At 45.4% G+C, this 24,660-nt stretch overlaps 1 protein-coding gene across 1 annotated transcript in view; it reads left to right on the forward strand.

Annotated features, from left to right (window-relative positions):
• The window catches only part of astn1 (astrotactin 1), a 354,373-nt gene that overhangs the window by 65,351 nt on the left and 264,362 nt on the right, over positions 1–24,660 (forward strand). The window contains exon 2 of the mRNA XM_061243332.1: positions 12,268–12,455. Coding sequence (XP_061099316.1) covers positions 12,268–12,455 — 188 coding nt within the window. The remainder of the gene's footprint in view (positions 1–12,267; positions 12,456–24,660) is intronic.

Below are 24,660 nucleotides of genomic sequence, written 5' to 3' on the forward strand. Positions count from 1 at the left end.
ATCCTTACTAGCCTGTGTCCTTTACATTTTCTTTGATCATTTGTTTTGTATCTCCATCACTTTTATAGCTGTGTATTTTGACAGTACAGTATTGTTAAGGGCATGGTGTGCAATACAATCATATTTATCTACATAACCTGTAATGCCGTACAGTCAAAGCACTGTCATACCCAGAAAGCCACCCAGTCACAGTGTTTGTGCTGGAGGTTTAGTCAGCGGGAGATGACCCTCAAATTGCTGAATGTTGTCGGCCATTTTGTGAATGTGAAAATGAACATAATGCCGCCCCACTCAAGATAATGTTCATTCATCTTCTAGCTGTATGTTTTTTATGTTTTCCTTAAGCCTTGTGAACTGTCTCAGTATTACAACAATTCACAACTTCAGTAGGGCTTCATTACTTTACTAGCATGGTTAGCCACCCTGCTGTGTTCATGCTAGCTTATCTGAATGCAGCAAGCTCACATCAATCTGCTGTTCAGATAATTGAAACTATGTGAATCGTGCTGTAATTAGTGGCAATAGCAACAACCGATAAAGATCAGTGTTAGTGAATGCTGTCAGATAGCTCTGCTAGCTCTGGTCTTGCATAAATATAGGCTGGAACTCAATCAACATTTGTCTTTTGAATAACAATTAAAGGCCAGGTTTTTTTCCCCTCTTCACAATCAGTACAACTGATCGGGCAAACTTGAGTTTGTGAAGAAAAAGCCCTGCTGAAAACAACAACTCATGCTATGTTTTGAAACTGCTGGTAGCTGGCTGACCAGTTCAGACCAGCTCCACATTCAACATGGTTTGACCAGCCCATGCTATGTTTTGAAACACCTGATAGCTGGTCATTTCAAGCTTTTACACAAGCTTTTACACTTGAAAAATTCTGATTGAAAACAGGCGATAGAGGCAAGTCCACTGTGTCTATCAATGAAGGTCCGAGTCGACACTGCCACTCACACTATGTGGAGGAAGTGTCCTTTCTGATAGTGTATAGTCCTCATTACGTCCTCAACTGACCGGCACTGAAAGTGTAGTCCTTTCAGCCTGTCACCAATTGGTGGTATCCCTCCATGAGAAGTTAAATTAAGCCTTAAGTTATTGTGCACACAGTTCAAGGAGCGTGTTGACCATGCTCCTTGGGGTACTTCTTCCATGGCGATAAACATTCAGAATTCTCACAGAACACGACGTGACATCACAGGAGGCATCAATGCTGACTGCAATGGAACAGGATGTGACATCACAGGAGGCATCACTGCTCACTGCGACAGATTAGCCGTGGTTGGGCCATACTTTCGGTTGTCAATCACACTTTCTGGCTCAGAAGCGCAAGTGCTTGATATAATGCCACATTAGCATACTGAATTGAATTAGCATAGATTTTATCATAGATTATGGACTCGCAGAAGGCACTTGCTTAATTGTCGGAACTGAAATGGTATATTATTACCTTCGAGAGGTTTTGTTTACAAAAGCCATTACTAGGTGAAAAAAGAGATGTGCGGAAGAGGAGAGACTGAATTAGAGTAAACAATAATGTATACAATTATGGGAAATATTAAGAAGCCAGCAGATTTGCTGAGTTGACCAAAGAATATGAAAGTGGTGCAAAGCAGCGTGTATAATTAGCACGTTTACGTGCAAGATATTTCGAAAAAAATAATAAAATAAAATAAAATGAGATAAAAATGCATGCATTAAAGCAGATGCAGCTGTGTGGGCTGATGCAAGTTAAGTGCAATTTGGCGAGGGCCCTGAGCCCTGTAGAGCTGCCCTTTCTGGGAATTATCAGGTAATTGTTGATGTCCTCTTTCCCTGACTTGGTCGGTTGGCGAGATGAGTGCACTCTCACTTTCAAATCGAGGAGTCAGGGTTTTATTTATTCATTTTTTTTCTCCAGTATAATCCCCCCGGCTTCTCTGGATGTCGGAGATAGGCAGTTAGTTGGATTTTGTAAACTTCGCCATGCAGAATACTGACCCAGAGGTTACACATTTCATAGGCACTTATTTATATTTTTGACCGTTATGTTCCAACTGCCACTTCCTCATAAAAGGGAAATGGACCGGCGAGGCTGAGAGTGGGCCTGCATTAGAGGCACAAAATGGCTGCCTCGCTGCAAACGCAACTCCCAGAGGCGTCATACCGGAACCGGCCAAAACCTGAAGGAAGGTCCCTCTGGCTCCTGTAATATCAGACGCCTGAATTAATTCTACTTTAAACAGTCAGATTTAGCCTCTCCCTGCGGCGGTTGGGCTGTGTGCGCATGTGCAGAATTACCCATGTAAAATACTGACACGTACGGCACAGAAACGCACTGAGCCAGCTGAGCTAGGAGGCACATTTCTGTATTGTGAAGGGAGGCTTTGGAGGAATGTAACTGTTACATTCCCATAGAGCACCATTAAAACTGGGAATACAAATACCCTTCCTTGAAGGCCTTTGTTGGTTTGACCCTGGCTGTACTTGTATTTAAAATGGGAGCCGCCATTTTATGAGGCCTCCAGAGGTCCTGGTTGCCCAGGAATTTACTACAGCTCTTATCCTCATTCCATCACTTCTGTTGCCAACAACATGGGCAGATAGAGGCAGTAACGCATTGGATTTCCCTCTAGCACTATAGCAGTGCAAGAGACTGGCAGGTAACATGCTAGATGCATGTGTATGAAATATATTGGTGATATAAGGGGTACAGATTTGGGGAGTCCAGTCTTATTCAAAAATGGTCGGTGTGGGTGCAGGATTTAGTTTTAGCCCAGCACTAAGACACCTCATTCTGCTTATCAAGGTCTTGATGGAAGGCCATGATTAGTTATTTAGTTGAATCAGGTGTCGTAGTGCTGGGCTAACCACCCCTGATTACTAAATTTTCTTCTATGAATATAAAATGTCTCCTTCCACACAGATGTAGTTTATTTGCATTTTCTTTCCTCAAAGGGAATACTGTCAGGCTGAGCCGAAGCTCTGAGCTCAACATCAGTGAAGCTCCATCCAGAACACCCACATTCCCCTGAACACAAAGTGGTTTTCTTATGCGCTCCATACCAGGGAGAGGGCTGTTGTTTTTATCATGAAATCATGAAGCCACTGCTGGTTTGAAGAGAGGGTCACAGAGCCCATCACTGACCTGGACTGACTACATTGTTGGTGATTCATTTGTTTTTAAATCAATACTTTCAATAAACAGCTTTGCTACTTAAAAAAAAGAAAAAAATCTGGCTTATTATATAATTGTGTATGTGTGCATGCACTTACACCGAGGCAAGGATTGAATCAATATTCTCTCTAGCTCTAGTGTGTGCAGTTCAGCCATTGCCAAAAAGGAAAAAAAATAAAACACTTCCTTTAAACTATGAGTCAGATTTAAAGACAACTGTTGACTGACTCCAGGTCAGAAATCCAAAAACAACAAGTAGGTGTCAGAAGCCCTTTCAGAAAGTGATTGTTAGCGCTTTCGCAGAACTGATGTTACTCGGTGGCGTGGGGTGACAGGGCTACTCTCGCATCATTTAAAATGCAGTTTTACCCACGGCACCTCTTTGGAGGCCTTCCTTTTCCCCGACGCTCGATTGCTACCCTCGCTCCCATTGTCCGGCACTGCCATATTTTACAGACTTGTTTTGATGGCTGTCACTTTTTCGTTGGGTTACTATGGCTACGTGCTGAAGCTTACTTCTCCTTTGGCTGGGCCACCCAGACCGCTGTACAATGCCTGCTTTAGGTTTAGAAGGTTTTTCTTTGTATCTCCTGTCAAATATTTTACAGACTGCTTCTGGACAGTTTGCCACAGGATGGTAAATTCCAGCCATAACCAGCTTGAAATTGCCGACTACCCGCTTTTTGAAAACCTAGCTTGAGCTGGTCAAACCATGTTGCGTATGGAGCTAGTTGAACTGGTGAACCAGCTACCAGCATTTTCAAAACCTAGTTTCAGCGGTTGTCTTCTTTTTGAGCCCTTCTGCTGAAGCAACAAATTCTCATTGGGCGGATATGATTGACTAGAAAACCAGAGTCATCCTTATAAATGGTGGCCTCTTGCTGAATAGCTTTATTCGGGAAAACGCAAAGGCGCTTAGCCGGAGTTAGTGGGAGAGCGGTGGTGGATAATCGCTGGAATGCTGTGAGGCTACTGTAAGCGTTTGAGAGCAACACTCGGGAACACTCGGGAATGCTGACATTTTGAGCGGAGGTCTTCACGGCTTTAAATCCGGAGTGACTCCCTGCTGCTAAACAAAGAACCAAAGGATTTAACCTGGATAACTCTGGGATCAAATGCTCTGGACACCGATGTAGCATACAGCACCCTGGCAACCAGGTCAAAGAAAGATTCAGAAATGACGTTTAGCCAAGGGGCCAGCTTTCAAGCTATCAGTTTCGCCATTGATATGAAATTGCCCCCTAGTGATACCTATATTTTTGCTCAAAAAAACGATTTTTCCACTGGACTCATTCATTCATGTTTGAGAGAAGATTAAAAATAACATCATATACTGATGTTAAATCTTTGCTAAATGACAAAAAAAAAATTTTGAGGTCCAATTTTTTCCGCCTAGCGCACAGACAAAGATATTGATGTATTTACTTCCCAGTTGCACTGATGTAAAATCTTTGCGCCCTCGTTTGGCAACTGCCGAAGCGTTCTTCATTGGTTCATCCACCGAGGCATGCAATTAGACTCCGTTTTCTTCATTGTGCATGTGACTCGCCATGTGACCAATGACGCTGCTGAGCATGAGCAGTGAGCAAAATGATTACACTTCCTGGTGTCCTGTGTGGCGGGATTTTTCCCATAGGTTTCTATTGCCATCCCTGTCTCTGCTGTATATATTATACACTGTAACCAGCCAACACCCTGCAGGCGTTGGGGAAAGAGGCAGATCTCGGTTGAAGATGTCCCTCACGAGCACTCATTACAAATCCTACACGCGGCGATAGCCTCCCAGAATAGATACATTCACGTATTGACCTGGTGGGCGTCACATGCTCAAACATAGCCCCCCGGGATGCACACACAGGGCTTCTGAACGCACCATCCCCTCTAAAGTCGCAGATGAGTGGCAGCTCGTCTTGAATATAAACATCGCTCAGGCCGCTAAAACGTGCTAGGAAAACAAAAGGCCTAAATCACCGGGGGTATCACTGTCTTTAAGGATTGAGTGACTAGTGAACAGACACACATAATGCTAATGGACCGGCTTACTAATTACCTTACATTAATCATCTGGAATAATTTCAGTTTGGTGTTCTTAAGCGGTATTGGAGGAATTAGCTGAAAGAGAAGGTAGCCAGTGAAATCCCCACATTAATCTTGATAAGCAGGCTTCTATGGTTTCGGGACAAATCCGTTATATCAGACAGGTACAATTCTGGATGCGGTGTAAGCGGTCTAATGGCTTGAACACAAGATTAAACGGAAAAATGAACAAGCACGTTACAGTACGATTTCGTCTTGACCAGCTGCGAGCCGCTCTCCGCAGGAGAAAGCGCCCTCACGCGTAGGATAATAGGCCTCGCGGCACGTGTGAGCGCAACGGCCTCATTTCAAACGGCCGCTTTGAACCGAGCTGGAGATTTAAATGCAACGCGTTGACTTTCGCTTTCGCGAAAACGCTTCCCGGCGAGTTCATCAATCACCAAAATTAAACACGCCAAGCGGCGTTTTTTTGTGAAGAGGTAGGGGTGCAGTCGCAGGTACGCGGCTGCTGTTGTGATGGAGGTAATGAATACGCGTGCATTCGAATCGGAGCCCGCGTCAATTTTTCTGAACAGCCGAGAGCGTTAGTTAAACAGCCGGCCGTGCGGGGAAACTCACCAGCTCGCTTCAGGAGCGTTCATTCACCGGATATTTGCAAATCGTGTTTATGTAGGCCGGCTGAAAAGTCCCCGGCAAATATTTTAAACAAATGTTTAATATTGCCAGCAAATACGACGGGCCGGATGGCAGCGGAGTCCCATCTGGAATGTCATAATGCCGATCATCACTGTGTCTCTAATCTCCATTTTACACAGTCTTGCCATTTTACTTTAAGAGATACGTACATTAACTGAAATGTGTAGAGCATTTCAAGGTCTCTCAAGCCTCAGATGATGGTCCCACATTCGGGCAAGGTTTGTTTTTAAATTTTGATTCATGAATAAATATTCAGTATCCTTTTTTTTTTGCCACACAGTTTAATACTTGCAGGTGCTGAGCTTGCCAAACACGCAGGGAAAATTAAAAAAACATTTCATTTGCAGTTAATATTTAAAGATAGGAAAGGGGTGTTGATGGAATAAAGCGAAAGCCCCGTAGATAAGACGTATATTTAACCGTTCCGCGATGCGCGCTCCGAGCCCCTTTTGTCTCCGCGCAGGAAGACGGCGGTTCCTGACTCCGCAGGAAGATGTGAGCGGAATAGCTGCAGGCTGTCAGGCGGCGTTCCGTTGCTAAAACGCAGAACACACGCAGAGATCTCCCCATATGACTGACACACTCCTGCTGGGAGCCCGGGATTCTGCGAACAGCTATTTTACTCTTCCCGAAATATTCAACCCCCCCCCCCCCCCCCCCACCCACCCAGTCAGCGCCCTGTGATATCCCCGCACCCGCTTGTAGAGAAGCATCAAAAATCCCGACTCAATATTCATTATTACTGCGGGATAACACCTACGTGACGCGCGCCAAAAGCCATCTCCGGGTGAGGCGCCGGCTAATGTTTTATTCACTCGCCGCGCGGGAAACGGGCCGCGTAACCGTCGACGACGGAATTTATTCCAGGTCCCCGAGGCTCGTCGCAGGCGCTCGGCGGCATATCCCTCCGCCTGGCGGAAATTTAGGCCGCGGTGTTTGGGATGTTTGGCGTCGTTCCGGGAAAAATCTCCGTGGGGCCGCAAGGACAGGTTGGCGGAGGGCGGGCCTTGACTTGTGTCCCAGGAGATCGGCTCTCCGTCTACTCTGTCAGTAGGACGGCGCTCACAGGACTCTGTGTGTTATTGTCTGAAAAAGGGCGAACAACCGTGGTTTTTTGTTTTAGTTTTAGTTTTTTCTGCGCTCTGTGTTTGGCAGCCCGCAGCAGTGGCATTACAGAGTCAGTTTTGTGTACTGTTTGTTGCTGAAACACTCACCCGTCTAATTGTTTTCTTTGGCATCTTTCCCTCGCCCTCTGCCATCGGGCCTTTGAGCTGCAGGTGGCGACGGAGAGAGATTGAAAGACTCCCTCTCTTTTTTCCCTCTTTCCCTCTCTCTCTCCACCCATCGCTCACTCCCGCGCAGTCTTCGGCCCCCTTTCCCGCCAAAGGGTCCTCTCCTGGGTTTTCCCCGGGAAAGAGTTGTTTCCGCGGTGGAGTTCACGTGCCAGCGAGATTCTTGTCGTGCTGGAGAAAGCTGGGCCCTGGTGGGGATGTTTCTGACGTCCGCTAAAATCACCAATTAGACCTGACCTACGGACGAGGTCTGCCCAACACTGCGCGTTATGAACATGACATTTGCCGTCTTCAAACGGCGGACATCTTGCATGGCGAAAATCGCATATTTAATATGCAGCAGGATTCGGGCCAGCTAAAGGACAAGGGCAGCTGTGATTATTTTCAATATCTCAATAACGACGTTAAACAAGTCTTCACACCTTGAGTCATCCCCCTGGCATGAGGTGATGATTTCATTAATGAAGTAATTTGGGCTTTTAATTTACCCAACGGGGTCTGCTGTGAATCACGGTGCCAAAATTAGGGCTCATTATTGCCGTCCCTTTCTGATGACCTGGAGGCTGGTGTTTGCCTTAATCCTGTTAGCTTTTATGAGACTTTGGCGAGGATTCAACCGATGTTTGTCCTTACATTCGACTCAGGTCCCAAACCTTAATACAAGTGTAAAGTTAAGCAGCCACCAATATTACCACAACAAACAGTTTGTGAAGAAGAAAATTAAAACATTTAATCTGCAAGTCAGAGGCGAGGTTGATGAATAGTGTGTTGTAATGTGTACAAAAATTTGATTATGAAAGTTTAGGTTCAGCAGTAATTTACATGGTCTTTATGAAATAGGAGTTACTTGGAAATTGTTCAGTTGCTCATCTTGACCAGACCAGAGTTTGCCTTTGTACTTTGTGATTGATTTTGATTAGATTTCCGGCACTCTGTAGTTAGCGTAATTAGCTGAAACATTCTGCAGTTGGCACTGGGGTGGGGAGTCTGATCAGTCACTGCAGATAAAACAGAAGAAGAGTGTGAGGAAAATTTAAATGATGCATACATCTTAGCGACAAGATCTGGGCACCCCCGAAAGAGACTAAACACTAGAAATGATTAGTGCTCTTTTAGGAGGAGAGAACCATATAAAGGTGGAACATCGGGGGTATGCTGTAGCCCGGTTGTTTTTGATCCATCCTTGTGAACATTTACGGTGTGGTGCTGTACCCAGGAAATGAAGAGTTGTCTCATTAATAAAGCTGTCACTTAGAAACAGGCCCCAGGGACGTTCCATAAGAAATGCTCTGTTGAATTTGTCTGATAATTTGCATGTAGGTTGCAGCTAGCTCCCAAACCTTATTTACATTGCGATCTCATCTCAGCATGGCACACTTGCGTCGGTCCCTGCTCGACACGCCAAGCTATCCTCAGGTATAAATATTCATGGTGAGATTCTTGCCATAGCATCATTCCACATGGGGCTAGCGTGGGCTAGCAGCACCAGTAAGATGTTTACCTGGTTCACTTCACCTGGTGAATCCAGCATCTCCATAATGGTAATGACAAAACTGATACACTTTAGAATGCATTTCTAAATTAGGATGGCACTAAACAAAATGGATGTATGTTCAGGTGCAGATGAAGTGGTTGGCGACAGCTGTGTGGAGCTGTCTCTGGACCGACAACAAAACATTGCCACATGAATTCCCAGATGGAAAGCTCCGGTAGTAACTAACCTTCAACAAAGCTATTCTAAAGGGAAATGAGCTGCTCTAGAGTGAGTTCAAAGGCAATAGGTTTCCTTTTTTTCCTCTGCCCGATGCCTCTAATCCACATGCGACACTAAAATCGCACATCTGCTTCCACAGAAATGTTTCTACTGTATGCCATGCTTCATTTTATGGTATTCATAATTAGAATACAAATGTGTAGATGAAAAGTATATACATTTGATGTGGTCAAGAGGCAAATTCATGTGTAGCCTTGCCCTCTGAGCTGGTAGCACTTACCTGAACACCCAATTCGTGATTTGCATATAATTGTAACGGAGCGTGAAAGAACTTGGCCTCTGCATTTCAATGAAGTCCCGACATCTGGCCATCATTGAGCAGGTGGAGAGAGCAGAGCTTTGGGAGCCATTTTAATATTTTTATTCTTTTTAAATGTGATGCATCTAAGCACGTTGCACATTACTGATGCTTCAAATACATGACCGAATACTGGAAAATGTGCTCTACATTTAAAATAATGACAAATGAGGTACATTTTCATGGCACAGTCTGGTAGACTACAGAAAAACGTCTGTTTTAAGAAGTGTTTTAGTCGTGTAATGAGTGTTAAAGTCTTCCTATTCTTGTTATTCTCTCAAGTACAAGTGCAAGTCTAAAAAATTGTTCAACTTCTCATTTCTTGCCAAGTGAAATTACTCCATATGCAAATTGAAGTGTTTGAAATGTGTAATGACTCTCACTGTAACGTACGGTCAGAGACCCCAGCGCAGACCGAGGGATAATCAGAATCCTGCTTTATTCAGTCCAGTAGTCAAAGCCAGTAAATCCAATATACAGATCCAAATCGAGTAGCCAAAAGAATAGTTGGTAAAACAGTCCAAGATCAAAATCCAAAAAGCATAAGTGCAAAAGTACCAAAGGATAAGACGGGGAGTCGAAGAAACAAAAAGAATATCAAAACCAAAAACTTGGAAAATGACAAATCAAAAGGGCAAAGGCAAACTGGAGGTTGGGCAAAGGGGTGTCTCAGGAATCTCATGCAAAACAGGCTTACTAGGAATCAGCACTGGAAAGATGATCAGCGTTCTGACAAGGTTTCTATAGAGACTGGGTTTTAAATACATGAAGGGGAGTGACATAGTAGGTGGGGCACAGGAGTGAGGAGGGCTAAACAATTAAACAACAGGTGTAATATAGAACATGACAGGGTAATATAACAATCACAAGGGGTAAACGAAAATGCGACCTGGGTACACAGGGAGTGGACATTTGCATAGAGTAGAAGACGTAGTAATAGCAAGAGGCAGGTGCGAACACTTGGGTACCGAAACCACCCGAATAGTGCAGCACGCAGATAGGGGAGTGACTCTGACTCGGAAACATTCAGACACAGACATAACAGGGGAATAACGAATGCAATGAATAGTAATGTATCGATAAACCGAAGACCAGATATGATGTGAAAAATAATACATTTCAAGAATAACAATAATAAACAGACAGATACAGGGACATAACACTCACCTCATTGGCAATATTTGTGTTATTTAGCAAACAAGTTATAGAAATAAATTCACAGACTAAAATAAAAGTTGAGACTGATTTACAGTATTTGTTGGTCTTTGCAGTGCATAGTCTCGCATTGCTGCTGTTGTTGAGGAAGGAACAGTAATGGCCGCTCACAGCTCTAATATAAAAATCTGCTTCCTGGTTGGCTGTGCTACATCATTCATAGAAGGCCAGATTATGTCAACTTTAGAGCATGCTCAGGTATCGGGCATTGATTCTCAAAACATTGAAGCATTTCTATCTTGTGCAGTTCCCCTCCTTGTCTGTTTTTGCCTTTTGCCAGGCAATTACTCTTACTCTCCAGCATCCTGGCACTGTAAAATGTTCAGTGTTAAATTAACCTATACAGTGTGCATGCCCTGCTGTAAAATGCAGCTGTGCCAGCTTGACCAGCTTGAGAATCGGGCTGGTCAATCTGGTCATAAAGCTAGTCTAGCTGGATATGAGCTGTTCTGGGCTACCAGCTGTTTCAAAACATAGCTTGAGCTGGTCAAGCCATGTCAAGCTGGGAGTGGGTCTGAACTTGTCAGCCAGCTCCTAGCTGTTTCAAAACCAAACTTGAACTGTTTTTTTCAGCAGGGTGTATAGAGTTGAATTAACTAATGTAGGTCAGAGCCAACCAATCCTACTGTCTTGCTGCTGCTGGCTCTTGTTCCAGCCTTGCACTGAAACACTTGATCCTACTAATCAAAAGTCCTTATTGAAGACCATGATCGGTTTATTAGTGGGACCAGGTGTTTTAATGCTGGGATATAGTGAACACCTGCACCCATGATAAAACTGTATGCTGCTGATATAAATCAACAGAGAAATGCTAAAATAAATGGAACAATTTAAAAAGACTACTGTTGCCCCCCACAATTCTTGAAAAAACTCATTTTATCGTACCTACTGCCTAATATAGCAATATAACGGTCTCCAGACTACTGGGGGTAGGGAGTGGGTGGGGGTCATGTACCTGCTGATTTTCAGAGTACTTTAGCGTTGGAGTGCATACCTAAGACATTGATTGGCTTGTTACATAATTTTACTCACGCCTATATTGGCTGCTGATTGACAGCAGACCTTAGACCTCTGGAGCAGAGGTGGATAAATCTGGTCCTGGAGGGCCGGTGTGTATGCAGGTTTCTGTTTCCCCTAATTACCCTGGCTAAATGAGCTAAGTAGCTATATACGGTACACTGATACCGGCTCACCCGTAGAGTGAGATTAGATCACAGTAAACTCATTAATATAGGAACAGAAGAACACTCTTCAGCTGTCTTTCATGCACTTGCATTGTCTAATAAATAGCTCACTGAGTGTGTGTACGGCGAGCTGTCTAATATGTCATTGTGTAAATGTTGTTTCTGGACCTGGATCACAAACAGGAGAAGCTAACGCCCTAACCACTACACCAAATCAGCGGTCTGCGGAAGCCTCTCTCTCTCTCTCTCTCTCTCTCAAGCAAATGAGCCTCATCTCCCATCCGTTAAAGTCTGAGCTTCCCTTTAGCACCCCCAGTGGACATTTCATTCGGAAACTGCAGCAAAATGTACCTGCGAGAATGTAATAAAGGCTGAGAGGCATATTTTTATATTTTATTTAGCGGACGCTTTTAGCCAAAGCAATGTGCAAATCATATCAAGGTCTTAGAACAAACAGCGGAACCGGTCGGATAAGGTACAATTCACATATGATCGATTGTAAAGCCTTGAAAATAAGTCTAGTACACAAGGTAGGAAGTCTGTTACTACCGTACCGAGGCATCTACGACCCCCCAGGCTGACATGCTGCGCCCACTCCCTGCTCTTTCTCCGCGCAGAGATTACGGGGAACTCGGAGGACATCCCGCTGGTGCGCTGGAGGCAGCAGTGGCTAGAGAACGGGACCCTGCTCTTCCACATCCACCACCAGGACGGGAGCCAGAACCTTCCGGGCCTCGCCCCCACCGACTACCCCCCCAACGACTCGGCCGAGGAGGAGCTCCGCATCCTGCACATCTCCGTCATGGTACGCGGGGAGAGGGAAGGGATGGGGGGAGGAGGAAGAGGGGTGCGACCTGGGAAAAGATATGGAAGGAAAAAAAATAGCAGGGGAGTAGAATGTAGATTGATGTAGATTGATTGTATTATATGGTATAGTAATAGTAGAAGCAATAGTTTTAGAAGCAGTAGTTGAAGTACTTGAAGTAGTTGTAATAGTAGCAGTAGTACTAGTAGTAGAGGCAGTAGTAGTAATTGTAGTAGTAGTAATAGTTATAGTTGTAGTACTACTAGTAGAAGCAGTAGTACTAATTGTAGTTGTAGTAGTAATAGTAGTAGTAGTTGTTGTAGTACTAGTAGTTGTTGTAGTAGTAGTAGTAGTAGTAGTAGTAGTTGAAGTAGTGGTTGTAGTACTAGTAGTTGTTGTAGTAGTAGTAGTAGTAGTAGTTGAGGAAGTAGAATTAGAAGCAGTTGGAATAGTAGTAGAATTAGTTGAAGTAGTTGTAGTAGTAGTACTAGCAGTAGTAGTAGCAGTAGTAGCAGTAACAGTAGTAGTAATAGAACTAGCAGTAGTTGACGCAGTAGTAGAAGCAGCGGTAGCATTGGAGCTGCATTTCTATTGAATGTGACACTCGTGTGATCTGTAAATTACTTTGCTGCTCCGGGCTACTTACATTCCTCCACTGCTTTGCAACATGGCAGACCCATGCAATTATGAACACGAAAAAAGATGACAAGTAAACCGAACAGCACAAATCGTAATCAGACTCCAACCACAACACAGCATGCGTGCTTGAGCACCAAGCTTATGTTTTAACACCAAATGTATTGTTGCTTTTAAGGTTAATTGCTCATCAACGAGACATTGTGTTTCTGATAAGAAGAATAAATCAACTCGAGATGTTCAGTTACCATGCTTTTTTTAGCCAGACAAGAAATGGGGAAAATGAGCTCTGAGGTAACCGCAGGGTGATTTGCATGTCTGATAACACAGCTTAAGTAATAAGACCATGCACATCACTTTGATGTTATCTGAGTTCTCAGTTCAACTTCAAACATTTTATTCAAATTTACTATTTAAAATGTTTTTACAACCAGCCCTTCACTGTTAACAGTAGTGAATTATAAATATACATGAAATAATGTACATAATTGAAAACAATATGACACTCAAAAAATTTTAACATGGAAAATGTTGGTTTTGACCTGGATTCAGCATTTGTCCATGAATGAATTTCCCGATTAACTGTTTCCTTCTGTACAGTTCGATGATCACTAGATGTAATTAACCAAACTATTAAATACATATCAAAATAATATCAGAGCTATGGACCAGTGTTAATTTAATTCAGACCTTCATTTGCTCATGTTTGGGCGATGCAATTAGCTAACAGTGACTCTGAGTCAGTGGCACAAGGACACAGTTCACCCAGCCAGGGGTAGGGTGGGCTTAAGCCTGTTATTACCCACAGTTCTGTTTGTTTTTAAGTGAGAAAATTAGCGCTTCTCCTCCGATTGACACCAGGCTTTCTGTAATTCTGCTGTGAGGAAAACAGTCACTGGCTCAAAAGACAGTGCTTTGAAAACAGTCACTGACTGTGAGGATAGTGTTTTGAAAACAGTCACTGTTTCAAAAGACAGTGTTTTGCTAATAGTGTTTTGAAAATAGTTGCTGACTTACAGGACAGTGCTTTTAAAGCAGTCACTGACTCAAACGACTGTTTTGAAAACAGTCACTCGCTTAGAGGACACTGTTTTGGGAGAGTGAACTAGCTTCATCTTCTGTTTGGTGACCTGAGAGAAAAAACTGAGAAGCACTGAAAAAAGAATAACTGAACACAAAGAAAAAAAAGTATCTTTTAAGACAAAGAAACTGATGAATTCCAGGTGACGTGGCATGTGAAATAGGCCAATTTACAAAGAAGGTAGGATGCCATTTCAGAAAATGGCTGCCAAGATTAATGACAGTTGACAAACAGTGTGAATTAAATGGCTGCCATTTCCACTTCGCACGTGTAAGTTGAAAATGAACGCGTGACTTTTTATTATTTGTGATTCTGTCTGTGTAAATGAATGCGATTGAATACGGGCATTTATGGAAAAGTCATGGATGGTCAACATTGTATCTCTCACGGTAGTGGAGGAACGTTATTTTATAAAAAGTGAGCGGCATCAAATTGACAGCCTTGCCATTTATATTGTTAAAGCATTATGCATGACATCACTGCGGAGAATAGGAGTTTGCATAATCTGTATGTCATCCTTCATAAAATGCGACATTTGTTCTGAAGATTTTACATGGCGTGTGAATGAAAGCCTAACATGAATCGTGGTCTGTGACAGTACACTGCATGTATAGTGCGAAGCGTGCAATTACGGAACATATATTTAAATGTTTTTGTCGAAGCTCGGTATTTTCATTTCATCTTCATGATGTTTTTTTTTTTCCCAGGCGTTTCCATGGGACCGGCGGTGAATGCTATCGTTCTCCTTTGTAAACCAAACCTGCAGTGTGGCGCGCTGTACTTAAACATATTCACACCAGCTCCGCGGCCGATTCATTCTGTGCAACTTCCTATTTCCTGAGCGGTTAAGGGCCCCGGCAAATGGAGTGGATGATGTTTTGTGTTTATTGCCGCCGAATTTGATGTTTCTCCGTACTGTGTGTTACAGTACCGTTTCATTTTTCTACTGAGGAAAATGTGTTGTTAGCGCAGAAATGAAAAACGCCACGCTGCTCTCCTTTGCAGAGATATTATTCAGAATTCCATTTTGTGCACAGCAGTACCTGTGAAATGAGGTATTGGTACTATGACCGTGTACTGCTGTGTTCTGTGGGAACGTATCTCTGGAATGGATTGATAAAACAGTGCATTCCCCCCCGGGCCTTGCACCCTCTCCTCCTATCTGCCGGCTCCAGATGCTGGAGTTTCTGCTGTTTTCTCCCTTATCCTGCTCTGCATCATTTTCACCCTGCTTTTACATACTTGTAGAGAGCTCCTCTCCTCTCCTCTCCTCTCACTCTCTCTCTCCTCTGTCTGTCTTTCTCACTCCTCTTCTCTCCTTCCCTCTCCTTTCCTCTATTCTCCTCTCTCTCCCCTCTCCTCCCCCCTTATCTCCTCTCCCTCTCTCCTCTCACTCTCTCTCTCCTCTGTCTGTCTTTCTCGCTCCCCTTCTCTTCTTCCCTCTCCTCTATTCTCCTCTCCACACCTCTCTCTCTCTCTCTCTCTCTCTCTCTCTCTCTCTCTCTCTCTCTCCCCCCCCCCCCCCCCTCTCAGTGAATGCTGCTGTGCACTCCCCACACAGAGCGGTTGCAGATAGGACAGCCCCGCTGGCAGATGGCTCCCGCACCATGTTTGAGTTTGGCCGCAGCTTGCAACTCAGCGGGGGGGGGCAGGAGAGTGTGCGCGTGTGCGTGTGTTTGTGTGTGTGTGTGAATACGTGTGTGTATGAGTGCGTGTGTGTTTGTATGCATGCTGCTGTATTGGGCGTGTGGGTATATTTCGTGGGTATTTTCCGCCCCCGTCGGCTGCTCTTGCCCACGACCCCCTCCCTTCCTTGACCTCTGAAGCATTTGGCACCCGGCCAGCAGTGCTGCCCTTCAGGCACCGGCACCACCCACCGCCACCTCCGCAACGCGAGGGGAGAGGAGTTCTCCATGGGAGACAGGGGCCGGGTCTCCGACCTCGGCCCGGGCCGGTTCTGAGGGCGGTCGGACGTGTGGCGGGGAGCCGGCGGGATGCGGGCCGACCCGGGCTTCGACGGCGGGGGCTGCTGCCGGCACGTCTCCGCCTCTCAGCGGCGGTTCTTGCCGGACCCGGCCGGCACGCGTCAGAGGTTGAGAAACGAGACGGCCGCGCGTGGTTCTGCAAGCGCTGGTGTTTTTATTTCAGGGCCTGAGAGCAGAAAGGGTGTGCGTGCTGTGCTCGTTGCGTGTTGGAGTGCGTTCGGCCGCAAGGTGACCACGCTCCCCCGGGTCACTCCTGTCCGCTCCACCGTAAAAGACGGGCGGCTGCCTCCCGACCGCCTCGCCCCTGCTGAGGGCTCGTGGAGTAAAGGTCACAACCCTGTGTGTGCGTGTGCGTGTGTGCGTGTGTGTGTGTATGTGTGTGTGTGTATGTGTGGGTGTGGGTGTGCGTGTATGTGGGTGTGGGTGTGGGTGTATGTGTGGGTGTGTGTGTATGTGCGTGTGTGTATGTGTGGGTGTGGGTGTGCGTGTATGTGGGTGTGGGTGTGGGTGTATGTGCATGTGTGCATGTATGTCTTTGTGTGAGAGAATGTGGGTATGTGTGTGTGTCTGTGTGTGAGAGAACATGTGGGTGTGTTTGTATGCGAGTATGTGTGTGTATGTGTGTATGCTAGTGTGTGTGTGTGTGTGTGTTTGTAGGTGTGTGTGTGTGCTTGTACAGTTTGTGTATGTGTGTGTATGTGTGTGTGGGTGTGTTTGTGTGTGTGCTTATGCGTATGTGGGCATATGGTAGAACAGGCAGGGCTCTAGACTAATGGAGTTACAAGCAGACCCAGAGCAGGGCACAGGCAGGACCAGAGCAGGGAGAATTCCCCAGTGTGCTGCCCCTGGTCCTCAGCCTCCTCATCCCACTAGCAGCCTCATCGAACCAGCCCTGATCTCCACTGCCTGAATCCATCAACCACATTCATCATGCAGTACCTGCACTGGAAATGAATTACAGATAGCCTATTAATACAGTTAATTTCAGTTTTTATAACCTCTTTACAACCGCAGTCTAATACAGTTATGCATGAGTGGCTGCCATTGGTTGCGACTTGGCATTCGCTAAACTTTTTGTATACACTTAAGTCTCGCTGGATTTGAGTGCCTGCCAAATAGTTAATGTGTTGACGGCTGGCCTCCGTTTGTCATTGAATTAGGTGTACTCCTGTCTGAAAAAAGCGAAACCAATCGAGATGCATTTTCCTTGAAATTTGCATTCTTCCAGTGAAAAGACAGCAGAAACGAAATGGACTGGAGTGTTTCTTTGAGAGCACATTAACTGAATGGCCTGAAACGTCGGCGTTGTGCTCGCATTCACTGTCGAAGCTAAGCCTGAGAGCGCAATTACAGCCCTTCTTTGTCAGTAGTCGTCGCTGCTCATGTTAGCACGCCTCTGTTAGCGGTTAGCATCGGCCCTCCGCGTTCTCCAGCGCCCTCCCCCCTCCCCCGACCCCACGTTTTACAACATCCCTCCTCGGCAAGGCATCCGAAGGGTCAAGTAACCGGAGGAGCAGTCAGCAGGGGCTTTAACGACATCGGGGGGACGGCGCGGAGGGGCGGGGGCGGGGTTAGCGGATGCAATAACGGCGAAATCGATTCCTTTTGGCTCGGGCCTCTCGCGCAGTAAAACAAAGGAGAGTTAACAAACGCTCTGTTGGTGGAAGGACAGAGGAAAACGGCAGGGGAGCGGTGTTTTATCGGCGGGGCCGAGCCGGAGCGGTTCTTTATGCGCCGTGGGTCCGGTATTACTCATCATCGGCCCAGTTTACGAGCCGCGGTTCCGTGAGGCGGAGCAGCTGTCCGCCCGGTTTTTTTTTTTTTTTTTAATAACGCTGACCTTCCGTAGCGATTTCCGATGGACCCCCCCCCCCCCCGCTCCCCACATCGGCTTTCCTTTTCCGTTTGACGCCTCGAAGGTTAAACTAAAAAAAAAAAAAAAACACCTCCCCGCCGCACATTCAATCCATTAACCGGCCCTTCTGGATCAATACATCAGGATATCGCCGTGGTAGCAGTCGTAAGCTGGAAATGATGTATTTCTGAGCTCCCTTTCTCCCTGTCCCGGGGGACGCTGGGAGTTTTCAATGTGACCAATGGCTAAGGGTAAAGTGGGGGGGGGGTGTTGTAGTGTTGTGAAAGACGGGAGCCTGGGGTAAAATGGAGGCCAGGGGCACGGGCGTTGTTGCATTCGGAGGGCCGCTTCCAAACAGCGGAGCTTGGCTCCCGCCCCTCCTGTGAAGCAGCGCGTGGGCTTGTTCGGCGACTTGGGCCCAGCGCATTACCATAGTAATGTGGAGCGGCGCTCTCTCACGAGCTGTCTGGGCCCCGTGCAGCCCCAGCACTCCTCTCTCCGGCTGAATAAACTCTCCACCGCCGTGTTTCCACGGGGGGCTGTTGGCAGTGCGTTTTCACCCGCCCACTGTAAGCGTCCACAAAATGGTGCTGGAGAAAAAGAGATGTTCCGCTCCGCAGTAGAATACAGCCAGACTGATTCAGCGGGAGGTCAACGGCGGTCACATCGGTGTGTCTTGATAAGTGTTGCGGTTGTAACGTGTTCTTGTTTCTCGTGAGCAGATGGAGGTGGTGGTCGTGGTGTTGGGGGCTGTTAGCTGCTAATCAACACTTCCCCCTCCACAGGTGAGACCATTAGTGAATCTTAACTCCTCTGCTAGAGACAAAGCCAGATATTAGAGAAAAATGTCTTAATTGGTCCTGAATTATGAGTGGGATTATGAGTGGGATCTGACACATCTACGAACATCAAAGCAGGCATAGTGTCACTTTTTTCGCTCAACTTTTTTAACCCTGTATAAACCTTAAAGCTTAAAGCACTACTTCTGTTGCTTATTCTTATTATTATTCATATTATTTTATAATAATATGTTTTAATGTGTTGTAATAATAATTATGGCAACATTGTGTATGTTATCTATAAATTGCCATCTAATGGTAACTTTGAAGTGGAAAGATATTCTCTAATTAGATGATCATTTGATTCAAACTGGCATTAAGACTGGCAGTAAAACCAAAATGCTGTGACCTGGGATAAAGGCCTTAGAAAAAGCCTCAGTCAGCCTTGCATATAAAAAAATACATTCTTGATGCCAGTGAGCCTCTACTTTGACATTTGGTTGACCTGTTAAACACAGGGCATATAGAGTATGAAGTCAAACTGTTGACCCTTCTGTTGAAGAACCCAAACAAAAAAAACCAGACAAACAAACAAAAGATTTCTTTCTCCTTTTGAAACGTATGTCAGGATTGTAAATGTCATTGCAGAGGAGAGTCTGGGATTTAATTTCAGCTCGGTCCTGTTCAATATGTGGTCTCCACGTTTTCCCGTAGGCACACCCATTCTAAAGCTGCCACTTACGCTTTAAGTGCCTGATAATGTTTTGTTTTACGACCGCGCATAACCCCTGAACGGAAAGAGCGTCTCGACCTGCCGCTCTGTCATATGTTTCAGAACCGTTACCCTGATCAGATACACCGTTACCCTGATCAGATACACCATTACCCTGATCAGATACACCGTTACCCCGATCAGATACACCGTTACCCCGATCAGATACACCGTTACCCCGATCAAATACACCGTTACCCCGATCAGATACACCGTTACCCCGATCAGATACACCGTTACCCCGATCAGATACACCGTTACCCCGATCAGATACACCGTTACCCTGATCAGACACACTGTACGCCTGCTGGGCTTTCACTCTTCCAGTATCCCTCCGGTCGAATGCAAGCCGAAGCCTCTATTCAAATGCCCGGCTGGCTGCAAATACAAAGTGTGAATGAGAATGAAAGTTGGGAAAAATCAGTTTTTCATCCGTGACTTCTGAGCATCTGCTGCCTGGCGAGAGGCTTTTCATACCGTAATCATAATAATCCCGAGCGCGAAAATGGAAGCGGGCGCCATTGAAGGTCTGAAGGCGGAACGAGACGTGATTAGACCCTGACGAAGGTCTAATCTTTACACGAGTGGCGATTCCCCGGGCACTCCAGCGTCCCCGGTGCGGGGCTCTTTTGTGCGGTCCCTCGGGTGCGCTAATCGCGTTGTATTTCTCAAACAAACCGCCACGGAAATTGTTTTTCAAGGCCTCGCTGCAAATCAAAGACTTGTTCTAATCAGGTTCGGCATAGCGCTCTTCCTGCTCTGCGAAAGACGGGCTATTTGATTTGGGGTTTGTGGGAAGGGGGAGGTGGGGAGTGTGGGGCTTGACGGCGGGAACTGTTTCATGTTTTTTTGTGTTGTGATCATGTAACCAAGATAAGTTCTGAGACACTGTTGTACACGGGAAGATCTATAAGAAAGTGTGACTCATTTTTCTCTGTTCTCGTTTCTCTGAGTTCAGGTACGGAATAACCTTCCATTGGAGTCTTTGTGGAGTCTCTCTCTCGGGCATCAACCTTGAGTCCTTCATTAGTAATGTTTGAAATTCATCCTAATGAAGGCTGTTTAGCCATCCGGCATTGGTCACCCGCATTTTAATGTTTCTCGCCCATGGATTGGAAAGGCTTTTTAACATCCTTGGAACTTTCTTCAGTTGACTCATTTTCATCGCCTCTACCTCCAGTGGCTGCCAGCGGCTGTATGCTTTGATGCCGTTGAAGTGCATGTAGTACCTTCCTTTTCTAGATTCCTTCCTTAGTAGCGTTTGAAATGCAGGTCTGGCCTAATGGCTGCAAGTGCTTGATTGCAGTGAGTCTTCGTAATGCGATGGGGAAAAAATCGGTTCGTCGGTTAGTAAATCGGTTAGTGGCCATCGCCCAGGTTTTGATGAGAACCTTCTTCCTAATTTCAGTTATAAATTATTCTGCTCCTTATTGAATTAAAGGGGAGGATAACAGGGAACATCATCCATGCAGTGATCCAGGTACCAGGCTGTTTGTGCGGGTGTTGTCGCTGTAATCCAGGCACACTGGCTTGTGAAGTAATGAACTTCCTGTCTGAGCTGTACTGATGTACCGTTTCCTGCAGCTGCTGATAAGCCATGTTATAAAGGCAAGTCAAGCAAGTGCACCACACACTGTATAAGAAGACATTTCTGATAAAATCACGAGCGGTCTATTATTTAAATAGAATGCTAATGGAACGAAATGAAAGGTGCTTATTTATTTTATTTTATTTTGGGGGGGGGGGGGGGGGTTTATCTTACGAATTTTTCAAAAGAACGAAGATTTTTTTTATGTGACATCATTAAACTCAGCTGCTGAGAGATGTTCTTTCATCACTCTGAGCAACATGTGAAATGCACTTTTAAAAAATGTATAAAATATTGTGCATTTTCCATTAAAAGAGGTATGCTTTACTTTCATTTGTAACCTGGACAGTAGCGATTTTCTTTGACTTTTCTCATTTACAAAATAGAAGAAAATGCTGATAAGAATAGAAAAAAAACTCTTAGGTTGCGAATATTTAAAAACTTCTCCCAGTAGAGTAAGATAAGCCAATGGATCGGTGGTGATATTAAAACATATATTAAATATTGATTACCATCTCAAAGAGTGACTTGTAATTTAATTTCTTTTCATAAAGCGAAGCTAAGAATTCCTTTAAAATTTCTATAAAGTGAATTACACATGAAATGAGTATTCTTGGGAGAATTTCTTGTTGAATAATTTGCCATTGGTTGTGACTGCAACAAATTTAAAAACCTTCTCAAGATGGCAACACTCATCTTTGATAGAAAAAAATTGAATATAAATCAGTTCAGGTATTGAAGTATTAATTTCTAATCAGTTATAATCATATGCATTATGGCTCTTTTGTCAGGGGTACCCACAGCAATTTTTGAAACGGTAAACTGGCCTACCATTGATTACCAGTGGGAAACTGGTTCACTCAACTGCTCCTGAATGGATGATGTCACCTAAATGTGGGCCATTACTACGATAGCTCACTGTAGCACATTGAACCAATCACAGCAAATTCAACATGCTAATTCTATTTTCAGCCATGAGCAAATCACATTTCTGTCGATTATAACAGTCCTGTTATGTCATTATTGAATGAATAGAATAACAATATCCCTCTACAAGCTACTTTGTAGTAACTTATAGTGCATTTTTTGCTTTAAACACCATGTTGTGATTGCCCTAATACTAGCCATTGTAAATGTTTTAGCTCATCTGATACTTCATTCATTAATTAATTAATTATCCTAACCTGCTTATCCTGAACAGGGTCGCAGGGGGGCTGGAGCCTATACCAGCATACATTTGGCGAAAGGCAGGAATACACCCTGAACAGGTCGCCAGTCCATCGCAGGGCACACACACCATTCATTTACATTTACATTTTAGTAATTTGGCAGACACTTTTAATCCAAAGCGACTTACAAGTGCATAGGTTCTAAGTCAAAGCATCACATCCAGAAACTAGCAAAATACACATGAAATGCTGTTCTAAACATAGGTTAGACAAGGATAGGGATATCAGAAAGGAGGGGTAGGGAAATCAGGAGGGAGGACTAAGGTAGAGTTTGAAAAGGTGGGTTTTGAGTCTGCGTCGAAATAGGGGGAGGGATTCTGCTGCAAGTCATTCCACCACTGAGGAACCAGAACGGAAAACAGGCGTGAACGTGCAGCTCGACCGCCAGGTGCACGAAGAGAGGGAACCATAAGGCGACCAGAGCTGGCAGACCGGAGTGGTCTAGCTGGGGAGTAGGGAGTGATCAGGGATTGCATGTAAGGTGGGGCAGTCCCCTTAGCAGCCTGAAATGCCAAGCTAGGGCCTTGAAACGGATGCGTGCGGCAATAGGAAGCCAGTGGAGGCCAATGAGAAGCGGGGTGACATGAGCCGACCTGGGCTGACTGGTGATCAGGCGGGCTGCAGCATTCTGGACCTGCTGGAGGGGCTTGATGGCACACGCTGGGAGACCAGCTAGGAGGGAGTTGCAGTAATCCAGGCGGGAAATGACGAGCGCCTGGACTAGGAGCTGGGTGGCTTTCTCAGTCAGGAGATGACGGATACGGCGTATATTATACAGAAAGAACCTGCAGGTTCTGGCAGTGGAGGATACTTGTGGAGCCAGGGTGAGGCAGTTATCAAGAGTCACCCCAAGATTCTTTGCCGTACGGGAGGAGGAAATTACAACAGTCAACAGTCAATGAGAGTTCGATTGACGGAGAGGACTTAGCAGGGATGTAGAGAAGCTCAGTTTTGGCAAGGTTGAGCTTCAGGTGGTGGGAAGTCATTCACGCAGAGATATCAGCCAAGCAGGCAGAGATCCGTGAGGTGACTTGGGTGTCGGGGGGGAAGGAAATTAAGAGTTGGGTGTCATCAGCGTAAGAATGATAAGAAAAGCCATGGGAAGAGGTAACAGAACCAAGAGACATGGTGTATAGCGAGAAGAGGAGAGGCCCAAGAACTGAGCCCTGCGGGACTCCAGTTCGTAGGGGGTGAGGGTCGGAGACTGAGCCCCTCCAAGTCACCTGGTAGGAGCGACCAGAGAGGTAGGAGGAAAACCAAGCATGTGCAGACCCTGTGACACCCATCCCAGACAGCGATGAGAGCAGAATCTCATGGTTGACTGTATCGAAGGCGGCCGACAGGTCGAGGAAGATGAGGACAGAGGAGAGGGATTTTGCTTTAGCAGAGTGGAGTGCCTCAGTGACCGCGAGCAGGGCGGTCTCAGTGGAGTGGCCAGTCTGGCCACCAGCCAGACTGGTTGGGGTCATGGAGATTGTTCTGGAGAAGATAAGTGGACAGTTGGGAGCAGACCGCCCGTTCCAGAGTTTTAGCGAGAAAGGGAAGAAGAGAGACAGGCCGGTAGTTGTTCAGGGCAGAGGGGTCAAGAGTAGGTTTTTTGAGCAGGGGAGTGACTCTGGCCCTCTTCAGGGAAGAGGGCATGGTGCCGGAAGAGAGGGAGGTGTTGATTACCTATGGGCAATTTAGACTCTCCAATCAGCCTAACCTGCATGTCTTTGGACTGTGGGAGGAAACCGGAGTACCCGGAGGAAACCCACGCAAACACGGGGAGAACATGCAAACTCCACACAGCCGGCCAACGGGGATTCGAACCCAGGACCTCCTTGCTGTGAGGCCATCAGATACTTGTAATTGTGAAATTATTCTTTACTTTACTTTATCCACACAAAAACCATCTGGGCAAGTCAAAAGCATTCACTAAAACTGTAATAATATCAAATAACTTTTGAAAGTCAAGTTTTTACATGTGTTCATATTCCGTTGGAGATGTCATTGAAAAACATGAATTCATATGTAAATTCATTTTTGGCCGGGGGCACCGCTGCCTTGCATAATAGCACTTAGTGTAGCCTGCATAGTCAGAAAAGTACCTGTGTGGCAGTATTCAATAAAATGGCAATTATCTACTCAACATACAGGAACATACCAATTGGGAAACTATAAAAAGTTTTATACTTATATTATGCACAAAACAAACACTAGGTCAATGAACAGGGTTAAACCATTTTTACTCAAGCACTTTTTTAGAAAAAGAACAATTATATCTGCAATGTGTTATTT

The sequence above is a fragment of the Conger conger genome, chromosome 5, assembly GCF_963514075.1.
Source record: "Conger conger chromosome 5, fConCon1.1, whole genome shotgun sequence".
Lineage (NCBI taxonomy): Eukaryota > Metazoa > Chordata > Actinopteri > Anguilliformes > Congridae > Conger > Conger conger.